At 35.8% G+C, this 12,991-nt stretch overlaps 1 protein-coding gene across 1 annotated transcript; it reads right to left on the reverse strand.

Annotated features, from left to right (window-relative positions):
• Positions 1-2,214: 2,214 nt before the first annotated feature.
• Positions 2,215-5,109, reverse strand: LOC104441673 (acetate/butyrate--CoA ligase AAE7, peroxisomal). The gene is given in 4 exon segments (XM_010054893.3): positions 2,215-3,328; positions 3,795-3,961; positions 3,964-4,384; positions 4,829-5,109. Coding segments are annotated over 4 exon segments (1,695 nt in total). The 5' UTR covers positions 5,039-5,109; the 3' UTR covers positions 2,215-2,431.
• Positions 5,110-12,991: the final 7,882 nt, after the last annotated feature.

Consider the following 12,991-nt stretch of genomic DNA (forward strand, 5'->3'; position numbering starts at 1 on the left):
TGACAACAATTCATGTCTAAAAATTTTAGTAGTCAATAAAAATATGTTTTGTTCATTCATTTTGTGAGTAACACAAGTAATTGTTATTAGAAAAATAATTTTTAAATCATTCATTTTTTACGAAAATAAATAAAACCTTAATTTTAAATCTTTTGATGATTTGTTATATTCTATGTGCACACTTCAAATCCGCCATTGGCAATTGAGATAGGGTTATCAGGAATGCCAGCTGGAGAACTCAAACGGCTGGTGGCCGAAATGACTCATGTGATAATGACCATGAACTATTTCCATCACCAGAAAGAAAGAGAAAAAGAAACAATTATTTCAATATTTTTCACATGCCATTGTCGTCTTCTCTATTTATCTATCTATATAAAATTATACGTTCACTACTTTTTCTAGCAAAAGCAGTCTCGTGAACCTTTTGTGTTGTGGTCATCCTAGGAGAAGAGGAGATTTATTGCTGCATCCTTTGTTGGTAAGTGAGTATTTCAATTATCAGACCCTACTTTTGCAAATTGAAGAAAAATAAAAATTTATGAATTATTATTATTATTCTATTTAACGATCTATCTACATCAATATTATGTATAAAGCAAACTTTCAGATATATTGTCCTCTTTTCATGAAGCCAAAGCATTCCCGTGCGATCTCAATACAAGAAAAATGAAGAAAATATTATGAATAGTTCGTTAGTAATCGAAATTCGATATATTATGACTACCATAAAGGAAAAGTCCCTATTGTGTTTTAAGAATAATAAAATATTCGAAGTACACTGACATATGTATTTGAGTGTCTATGGGATACTATCTCTATATAGACAGAGTCCTATGTGTATGACTAGAGAGACCTTGCAAATGTTGAACATTGTATTGCACGAGTGATATGTTGATACTCAGCAGGCTTTGTGGAGGGTGAACGAATTAGAGGATGTGTGATTTGTCAAGTAGTCTGGATGGACCAATGCAAGGTGAAGGGACTAGAGGACATGAAGACGTCAATCAATGATTGGAATTTGCAAATGGTGAACGGACTAGAGGACGTGTGATTGTCGACAAGTATTGAATGGACCAAGGAAGAGCTACACAATCTACATAACATAAGGACGTCAATATACTTGAAGGTAAATGTAGAAGGAGCACAGAGTGGGTATGTAGAAACTTAGATGGACCTAAATAAAGAAGATGTTTACGCTACAGGAAGAGTAGTGATTCTACTAGGAGCCTCTACTATCTTGGAAAAAAAAATCAATAATTTTATCTATTCGATCTGAATTCATATTCGGTGTTTTACAGCTTATTATATGCATTCAAATCCACAAATAGTGAGTTAGAGAAGATTAGAACGATTTGGGAAACTTTCTTTATAGATTTGCAGAGTGGTATTTTGTGACTATTGATGGCAGATTCAACGGCTTCTGGTGAGGTTTGAATTTTCCATTGTCATCTTGAGATATCACAGCTATAAGATCAACGCACGAGGAGTAATACTCTGTAGAAGCTGTGTAAAACTGATTGTGTTTCTCTGTAGAAGTCTGAGTATGTGTAATTAGAGAAGGGAGCGTTAAGTCTAGCGTGGATAGTTTGCATTCGTGGAACCAGAGTATTAAGTAGAAGATGCTTTAACATCTCAAAAATTACATAGTGGATTCCGGCCTCAAAGTTGAACTGTGAACTTCTATAAATTACGTGCTTTGCATTTCTTTTCAACCTTAAACTCCTTTGTATTCTATCGAACGGCAAAACTATCCATGCATAAGCAAGATCTTTCTATGGCACAGATGCGCGTTCCATGCTCTGTCCAACGCTTATTCGTGAAAAAGTTTTGAGTTTCCTTAAACAGCCGATTCATTTCTCTCTCGGTTTTTTGTGCCTAATTCATTTATCAGCTCCCTAACGGATCTCACAATTATGCATATATCCTAACTTTGGAAATTCCCATCAATATTTTCTGCTGAAAATCATCTAAATCCATCTCGAATCAAGTATGCTTATAGCACGTATGAAAGAACTAATTATTATAATGCCAGCTTTTGAATTTGGTATCCACCCTCCAGAAACTTATAATGTACTCAAAGATTGCTTTGGAGGGAATATGGGTGAAATCTGTCTAGCAATTTCTTGTTATAGACCTTGAAGTCTCAAAAGATTTCTTTTGGATGCCTATACCCATTTGGTCAAATTTTATTTAATTTCAAACTTAATAATCTTGACCAACTGCAAATAATTTTTTATTTATTTATTTTATTCTTCAAGAGTACAAAATAGATAGAGGTCTAGTTCTGTTCAAAGGCAGTTAGAGTAGACCACCAACTCCACAGCCCGTCATTGCAACGTTGGTGCCTTGATCAGCTTCGCATGTTAACGGTTATTTCAACCTTTTGATTTGCTCTTTGAGATCAGACCCATCTCGGCCACGGTGCCAATCACGACTTGACGTAGCTGACAGGTTCCATTTCCTTCGCCTTGGCCCTCAGCAAGTTCTTCTGTATCTTCCCCGTCGCCGTCTTCGGCAACGGCCCGAAGACGACGGACTTGGGGATCCAATAACCCGGCATCTTCTCCCGGCAATACTTCATTATGTCATTCGCTAACCGCCGCTCGTCGGACGCGTCCACTCCCGACTTAAGCGTCACCCACGCGCAAGGAGACTCTCCCCATCGGCTATCGGGCCTCGCCACCACGGACGCCTCCAGAATCGCCGGATGAGTGTACAGCGTATTCTCGATCTCCACGCTACTTATGTTTTCGCCTCCGGAGATGATGATGTCCTTTAACCTGTCCTTGATCTCGATGTATCCGTCCGGATGTTTCACGCCGAGATCCCCGGTGTGGAACCACCCCCCGGCAAAGGCCTCCTCATTGGCTATCGGGTTTTTTAAGTAGCCTTTCATGACCGTGTTGCCCCGCATCACGATCTCTCCGATGGTTTTACCGTCGGCGGGGACAGGTTTCATGTCGGGAGTGCTCACGATGTCGAGACCTTCGAGCACGGTGCTACGAACGCCCTGGCGTGCATGGAGGCGGGCTTGATGTTCCGGCGACAGCGAATCCCACTCGGGCTTCCATGCGCAGATCGTGGAAGGACCGGATATTTCCGAGAGGCCATATACGTGCGTGACCCGGAAGCCTTTTTGGGACATCCCTTGAAGAACGGAAGGGGGCGGGGCAGCACCGGCGGTCATTACGTGGACGGTGTGAGGGAGAGGGAGAATGGTTTCTTCAGGTGCTGCGTTGACGATGGTGTTCAAAACCACGGGCGCAGAGCAGAAGTGAGTCACTCCATGTTCGGCGATGGCCAAGTAAATTGCCTTCGCTGTTACCTGAGGAAGACAAGAAGACATGAAAACAAGGTTTGTCCCCGTCAAGAAAGCAAGAAACAAGAAGTTTGTTTATATATTACACCATCCATCCTAAACCATGTGTAAATTTCAAGATCTGTCCCTATGACTAGGGCTCAGATACGCATCTGAAGAAAGAATTATCTTATTCGATCCAAACAAACTACCAGATTTGACCTTCCGTATGGGATCAACGAAGTACATGGATTATGACTCGGGCATCAATAAGCTAGAGTTGACACAACAATCAATCCATATGACATTCGAGATATTCAATTACCTATTAGGATTCCTTCTTGTGAAAACCGCGGTACTTAAAAGCAAATAATTCTCGATAAACCCAGATGAAACATTTCACTTATGTGTATGCTATGTTATTTATTTCAGGCAGCAAATTGTCTACCAAATTTGTGGAAATAGTAGCAATTTCTGAACCTTGGAGCTTCACCTGTCTAAGGCATATGCTGGTTCCACACAAAGCTGCCAGCGACCAGGTGAAACACCAGCCATCACAGTGAAACATCGGCAAAGTCCACAAGTAGATGGCTCCTTCATTCATCCCCCAGACAAGAGGGCAATTTATGCACATCAGGTACGCGCCTCGATGGCTTAAACCACTCCCTTCGGACTGGCGGTCGTGCCGGAAGTATAGCCAAGGCTAATGCTCTGCCACTCATCTTCCGGTGGTGTCCAGGCAAATTCCAGATCGCCGGTCTCCAAAAATTCCTCGTACTCAATTGCCCCTTTTGCCAAAGCGTGTTCGAGTTTTCCACGGTCACAGCTTCCATCGGCTATGACGATCAGAAGTGGAGGCTTATAGTCTTTCTCACTCCTCTCCGCTATTATCTGCAGAGCTTCCTCAGCCAACGGAAAGGATTCTTGGTCCACCATTACCACGGCAGAAGATGAATGCTCGAGAAGAAATGCAATCGTCGGCGCATTTAGACGTATATTAACACAATTTATGACAGCTCCGGTCATGGGAACTCCGAAATGAGCTTCATACATGGCAGGCACATTCGGCGCAATCACTGCAACCTGCACAGCGCCACCCACACAGGCAAAGAATGAGTAGCAAGCATAGAAGAAAGGAGAGAGAATCACGATGGACGCCTGAAACGATAATGGATAGTATAACAAGCAACGCAAATTTAGAACAGAAGAACTTCGCATGATTCAAACGTTCCAAGTGAGTCCCTACGGATTTATATCGCCAAAGTCAACCAATCGTCACCAAACAAATGAGAATCTGATCCTCCATTGTGCTCGTATCGATCAAAGAGTCTAGAAAACCAGTAAAGAAATCGCGATTCATGAGAATCGTAGATGCAATTACATAAAATATGCTAGTACATGATTTTCCTTATCGAAGTAAAGCCGAAAGAAACAGGAGCTCCTGGCATTCGAGTCATCTCTCACCATCATAGCCAGAAACGTGGGAAATGTAGACAGACGAGTATTTCAGAGAAAGAGATAGCGCACCGTGCTACCAACGCCGATGGAGCGCTTGGAGAGAGCGGAGGCCAACCGGAGACATCGCTGGTGAGTTTCAAGCCAAGTGAAGGTGACCGAGCCATGGATCAGTGATAGCCGGTTCGGGTGAATCGTCGCAGCCCGCTCCAGGAACCATATCGGCGTGAGAGCTGAGAAGTTTGCCTTGTTCTTCGGCAGATCGTCTATGTCTCTCGCCATTGCCTCTCTCTTCCAGGACGTCTGTATCAATATCACCCTCACTCTGATTTCGGTGCAAGACGCTGTGCACTTGCCTAAATAGGCAAAGAGGCCTGTGCATGAAAAATCTCAACGTCCATATTTTCATATTCCCATTGATACCCTCCTAAAATATTGTCTCATTCAAAGGGTAAATGACACAACTTTGGCTCAATGTGCAATGTCATTCTTGAATTTTTAATTTTGTTCAATATGTTTGCTGAACTTTTGATACATGTTTAATTTAGTTCATGAACTGTATTCAATATGATTTTTGAATTTGAATTAATAGAATGACAATACTAAACATTTTCATATAGCTTATGGACTAAATTGAATATTTACCAAAAGTTTAAGGATCGCATTAAACAAATTAAAAATGCACGAATAATATTATACGTTAAATTCAAATTCATGGATTATATTATACATTAGGTTAAGGTTCATAGGCTATTTGTACTATTATCCCACATAGGGACAAATTTGACTTTTCCAAACATCCCAACGAACTGCTGTCACATTCCTCTTAACTACCACTTGATCCTCAGTATGCAAATTCCATTCCCCTATGCAATGTTTTCGGTAATTTTCCTAGTAATCAATCCTTCTTTTTTTGTCTTGCTTTTCTCAACCGTCGATATCGCCCTAAAATATCCTTGCGACAACAAATTTTTTTAGGACATTATCCTCATTACGCAATTTTCAATATTTATAATTATATATGACAATGTTCGTCTCATCTTTAGATGATACATTACCTCAAAAGTAGCTGTGCGTGCTCATGCGAACTAGTGTATATATCTCTATTGTAGTGCACTCCCAAATTTATTGAAACATACCCAAGGTTCAGATTATTCTTGCAACAACAGAAATGGCAGTTTTCTACATCTGACATGTAGTTGTGTCCAGGGGTGCTTACTCCCATAAAACAGCTCTTGTAGAGATACCTACTTGTTCAAATTAAACATCAGTTTGTTTTCACCAAAACAAAACAAAACTACCCACTTTCTTTCCATGCATGACCACCAAACTACAGTCCCGCCTGTTATAAAAAAGTCAAAAGTGATTTTTGTTCCACTTATGAGCACTTCTAAATTAATCTTATATTGAATAATAGAAAAAAAAATTTGACATAATTAAGATAGGAATTGGGTTCATGTTTATTTTGTGGATAATGAATAATTTAGAAAATATGTTTCTAAAAATAATCGAAAGAAATGGTTTTCATTACCGATAATAATTTATATCTAGATATTTTCATAGCCGGTGAAAATATTTTTCGTTCATTTATTTTTATAAGCTATACATGCGATTGTTTTAAAGAGTATATTTTTAAAATCATTTATTCTCCACCAAAAGAATAAAATCTGAGCCCAAACCTATCTCTTTTCGTCTCATTTTCATCGAATAACAAAACCATCATAGCTTAAGCACATTTGACTCCTCTACTAATCTCTAGAACTCCACGCAAACCTTCTCCTACCCTCGCATAATCGCACACCCCACATTCAACTTAATCGAAGATCTCATTATAACTTCTTTGAGATCTTTAACATGCAAAATCTCATTCTTCTATATAATATTTGATTAACTTCTAGGGCAATATAATATAATCACAGTTTACTCTTCTCAAATAATCTGATATGTAATTTCTCAATACATAACTTTATCGAACCATGTGCCAGAAAACAATTGCACACGCTCACACAAACGCTCACTTTGGGATCAACCCAATGATAAAGGCATTACCATACTTTCGGATAGCGATGTTTGTGGGTTTGATTCCTGTCCTGGGAGTTCAAATTTAAATAAGAGGCCATAACGATAGGTTGCTATGCTGGTTCCCTTTTGAGCAGCCGACCAATTATGGTTGCACACCTGAATTATTAAAAGAAAACAATAATTGCACATGCGGATGGTGGTCTATATGTAATGTTAAGGCAAAATAAAATTCACCTAACTTTTTGACTTTTTAAAATTGCCTTTGCAATAATGTACTATAAGAGTAACTACTCACTTAGTTTCTATGCATAGGTTCAACAATTAAACATGTGTATTATACGGGCAACCACCTCCCCTATATGCATATGCATAGCCCGTGCTTGAGCCGTAATTTCTATTAGTCTCTGTCTTGTCATGTTGACTTTTTTTCCGTTTATTCACATGTTAAAAGATAAGTAGAGCAATTTCTACAAATTTCAACCCATCAAATATTTTATGATCGAAGAGAACTTGAGTCACAAAAGTTGTTCATACCTTAGTTCTAGGTCTAAAATTAAGATCCTCTCCTCCAATTAGAACAGCTTAAGGCACCCACAATTAATAATTGATCAATGTTTCGGAAGTACATTAAGGAAACAATGGATTGATATTTCTGGTATTGAACTGTCATCGGTTTTCGGCATATTTGTTGGTTTTGGTAAATGAGAGGTATTTCGTCTGTTGGGATGATCAATCTACAAGATTAAGCCTATAGGTAGAGAAAGATTTTTTATATAGATAGAGCATATAAACCTCGAGTTAGGATAACGACATGCAGGATTTGACAAACCGGAAGCCAAATACACAAAATAAACTAGGACAAAACCCGATTATGATATCATGTTAGAATATCAAATTTAAAAGTTTAAATTTATGAATTGAGATAGACCAATATATATAAATAACAAGTAAGCTTTTATACCTTAATGAAATTTTTCAAACCTTACTTATCATAAGTTGAGGAAAAATCGACAAAACTGTCTGTATCATTTTCTGTTTCTCGAATGCATTCTACATTCATTTGGAGAAATTGACTCCCTGTTCTCCAAACAGAATCTCATATTTATCTTTTTATATGCATGATTTTTATATTTCATCGGGTTAGGTAAATAATATAAGATCACCCACCACGTCTATATCGTAAAGCTAAACTACATATGCTACGATAAGGCCTGCATGGCCTAATACACGTAGCTGCATCAAAGGCTTAGGGCTAAACTTGAGTAGGTTCATCGCATCCTTAGATGCTTTCTAGATTCATTTATTTTTTGCTACCGTATACATACATGAAACACTGATATCATTAAGTTATTCTTAAATTCATTTGAATGAAGTATAAAGTTTAGTTACACCAAATGGTTAGAACTCACAGAAGTAGCATTCGATAGTATTCAAAAAAATTTAACACTCTTTTTTAACTCTAAGCAACGCTATCGCCCTTTACTAGACGTGTGTAAAATCTCATGGTCAAAATATCATACGAAGATTTCAAAGGTGTTGATATAGCTATTAACCTCATGATACGAGAGGAATTGCTATAGAGGGTAGCTATAACTGATTTACGATATCATCGCTCACAAGAATGGCAAACATGCTCATGGGTCAAATTGATACAGTGACAAAGAAAACTGTTGATGTTGACAATTTTTGAATAAAAAAAGTTGATTGAAGTGTTGTAAATTTTATTCTTTTTTTATTTTTCCAATTTTTTAATATTTTTAAAACCGAAGGTCACCCATTTAAATTCATTCAATTGCACAAAAATGCTCTGATTTACAGCCATCTGCATGGCTAAAGGTTGGAACTTAACTTGTTCGCACTTATGATGGCAAAGAAGAAATGTAGGTCCTTAATTTGAGAAATCTTTTGGCGCAAAGTTTCTCTTCATTGATCTACAATAACAAATACTCGAACTATAAAATGTCAACTTAAAAAAAAAAAAAAAACCTAATTTCATCCATAGTCATTCAAACAATGTGTTCACATGAAAAACGAGGGGAAATTATCCAATTAGTTATAAATATATTATATGGATGCCAATTCAACACTAAATATTCCAATTTCACCAATTTTATTCCTAACTTTTGCGCAAAATAACAATCAAGTCATTTTGACTAATTCACACTAGAAATCGCTAACATGGCAATGTATCACATAGGATAGTCGGTAATGACTAGATCACTACATTAGCAATTACTAGTGAAATTGATCGAAATGACTAGATTGAAATTTTATGCAAAGATTCAGACTGAATTGGCAACACTAGAAAGTTTATAACTTCATTAACATTCATAAAATAGATTTATGACTAATTGGTTAATTTTTCCAAAAAAGCTGTTTTTACACTTCAAATGAAAAGGAAAGCTGTTTGAAATTGTCTCTTATTCATGTCTACTTTTTTTTTTTTGGCCTCGGAAGCTGGCTATTTTTTGTTTAAGACAATACAAAATAACCAAACTTAACAATTAAAGTGAAGGCAATATCAGGGGCTGTCCCTTTTTTTGGGGGTCAAAACGGGTGCTGTCCTCCGGTGGTCCAAAATGCTATGGTTAAGTACAAATGAATGCAATCTTTAGTGGCAAATCTTGGTCGCAGATCATTAAATCTTTCTTTTTTTTCTCCAATTTTTGCGTTGCCACTATTTTTTTTTTTTTTTTTTAATGGGCTACAGATTCACCAACATTGATATCTACCAAACCCTATATTTTCTACTTTAGGGTTGGACGTCCTCGTCGCGAATAAACATTAATGTCTAACGGGGAAAGAAGATTCCCAAGCAGAGCTATCGAATGCGACAGTGCACGCCCCTGATCGGGTGAGCCATACTCGTGCAGATGATTCGAGTGATAAAAGCGGGAAGGTGAAATAACTGCTGCCATAATTGAATTCCTGCTACTTAGAGCTAGATTACATAGAAGGATGGTGGGTCACGTCTATGAAAATCCTTAAGGGTAGAGTGTGAGTTGAGCTCCTCACCAACCGCTTCGCTGCAAGGAAATCATGGTATCCGCTCATCACTTATGATAATGCTAAGTTATGGTGTGTGTTAATCACTCATGATAATGCGAAATTTGATGATCGATTGCAGTTTGTTCTATTGTGATGCCCATATGAATCCATTCTTGTGGGATGAAAATATGTTTATCATCATGGTTTGTACTTTCTTGTTCTACTATACTGTTTCAGATTTTCTTTGTTTTGAACCTCACATGTATCATTTTCAGATATTAAGATATGAATGAAATGTTTACTTTTGACCAAAAAAGAACACATTTTTTTTTTTTTTTTTGAAATTGCAAATGTAGTTCAAGCCTTATAACGATTTTTCAATACAGTCCATTTGTTTTTATTTTTATTTTTTATTATCAAAAATCGCTAAAGTAGAGCGTTGCGGCACAAACGAGGACGATTATTGCAATCCTTTTTAAGTTTTTTGAATTTTTTCTTTTCCTTTTCTTTCTTTTTTCGCTTTTTTGGGTTAGTGCTAATTATACCACAACGTCAGTAATTTTTGATTAAAATTGGCCTAAAAGATTATATTGAAAAATTGTTACAAGTGTTGGGGTATGGTTTATACTCTTTATTGACAATAAGACACTAGAGGGCTTTTATAGTTTGAGCCGTAATTTGTTGGTAATTTGGGCTCGGGCTGAAAAATAGTTACAACTACTTATATATAATTTCTTTTACTTGTAATTGAGGGTTGAAATAGAGATACGAGAAATGCTAATTATTGTAGAATCCTCTGTTGGATGTAGTTCTAAGTTAATGGTAAACTAGGATAAATGTTATGTCTCAATTTTTTTTTTTTGGCCTTTTACTTTCTATTTTCTTGTGTTTGTGCATCTAATCCAAACAAAAAGGTTTAGAAGTAAATTGGTCAAATAAAAAAAAATTAGGACTGATTGGCCATTATACAATAGGTTTGAGACTATTTGGATAATTTTCTAGGAGTACAAGGGATTTGTGTATTTAGAGTGTATTCGTTTCACGGAAAATAAATAATCTGAAAATCATTTTCCTAAATTTGACCTTTTTTATTGTTTGAAATAATTAGTCAATAGAAAATATTTCATTATTGACGATAATTTAAGTCTAAACATTTTTGCAGGTAATGATAATATTTTTCATTTATTTATTTCATAAGCAATACAAGCGATCATTTTTAGGAAAAGAATTTCAAATTATTCATTTTTTGCAGAAACAAAGGAAGCCTTAGGCTTTGTTCATTTCACAGAAAACAACTTCTAGAAAAACATTTTTCGGATTTTCCGCATTCGTTTCATAGAAAATAAACTAGTAAAAAAACATTTTTCGCTAATAAAAAAAACACATTCAACAAAGTGAGGAAAATGTTTTTCACTTTTTAGAAAGGGTAAAACATTTTCCATATCTTTTTCACCTTACCCACTTTCACCAAACACATTTTCCTTTAGTTTTTATGTTTTCTTTTTCTTTTTTACTATTTTAAAAAATGAGTTTTCAATTATTTTTATATTTTCCTTTTCTTTCTTTTCTTCCTTAGCCAATCACCGGCGAGGCTCGAGCTCGCCTATATCTAGTGAGCTTGAGCTTGTTGGCCTCGGTGGTGCTTGAGCTCTCTGGATCGACCAAGCCTTTAGCTCGCCAACTCGCTTCTTGGTGATCGTTAAGCGCCAACCATTGCTGAGGCACATGGTTGGCGAAGGAAGGAGGAAGAAGAAAGAAGGAGAAAGAAAATGAAAAAAATTAATTAAAAAGAAAAAATAAAATTCGATTTTTAAAAATGATAAAAATTATAAAATATTTTTAAAAAATATTTAAATATATAAATTAAAAGAATTCGATTTTTGTTGGTAATTCCCAGAAAATCAAATCAAATACCAATCGGTAGAAAATATTTTTTAATTTATTTTCAAGTTTTAGCCGACTATTATCAAAATATTGTCATTTTCCTTGGAAAATGATTTCTTGAAAAATATTTTTCAAAAACGTCACATTTTTTGTCAAATGAATGGACACTTAATAAACCATTTTTTTCTTCTTTCTCGTTATATCCTTATTTTACATCAATTTCTAAACACATAAAAGGATATGCACGTTATAGTGTACTGCTTTTTCCACTTGCCCTTGCTAACAGCCAAACTACATTATATCTCAATCCTTTCAAATCTTCTCTCTCTTATTTCCTCGCGATTGCTTAAATCCGTTCTTTTAATTTCCAATTAGCCCTTTCAAAGATAATATAAGGGTCGCACTTAACACCTAAGACGACAAAGATAGAGAGGCCTTTCCTTGGTTGGAAGAATTGTTTTGTTACATTCTCCACAAAGTGATCTGCCACTCAGACACAACCTAAGTAATTAATGAACTTTCCCATACGGTCTTTTCGACCAGAATCAATTATGTAATTCCCACCATTTCTTAATTATCTCTCCATAATGAGTTACAACATGAATGAATTTTTTTAACGCGATTTAATGTGTGATTTAGGAAAGTAATTGTAGTCAGTATAATATACTATTATGTTTTTATTGTAGTCAGTGTACCAATTGCATTCTAAAATCTTGCATCAACTTTACTTCAAGTATTGCTTGCAAAGGTATATGAAATATATAGAAAACATCTAGCTTTAATTGATAAACTTTTATAGAATATCAAAATATTGTATTTTCAAATGTTAAAGAAATTGTCTTATTTTTATAGTCTTTCCGCGTAAAGCGCAAGTTGCAATTTAGGCTTATAACACTACTTTAAAAACGTCGTATTATGAGAAATATTTACAAAGCTATTATGCAATTGTTTCACCAGATATGATGAAATATCCTTCAAGTATAAATGGATGAATCAACACAGGTTGCGAAAGGTCCTTTTTTGGTTTTGGATAGAAAAATAAATGATAAGAAAAGTAAAAGTACGGAGGTTAGAGACAATCGAATTCAATCATGTAAATTACACAAAAATAAAGATAAAGATAAATTTACAAAAAAAAAAAAAAATGTTAAATTCTATGATTGATTGGTAGCTGCTTACCATGAATACACTTGGGGTAATCAACGATTACATTGAACGATTAATAAATTTGAATAAAAAAATTATTTCCTGATCCACATGCACAAGAAGTTATACGATTTCCTATAATTTAACAATACTTATTCACGGAAGTTAAAAGAAATCCTAAATTAGTGACAATAG

The sequence above is a fragment of the Eucalyptus grandis genome, chromosome 1, assembly GCF_016545825.1.
Source record: "Eucalyptus grandis isolate ANBG69807.140 chromosome 1, ASM1654582v1, whole genome shotgun sequence".
Lineage (NCBI taxonomy): Eukaryota > Viridiplantae > Streptophyta > Magnoliopsida > Myrtales > Myrtaceae > Eucalyptus > Eucalyptus grandis.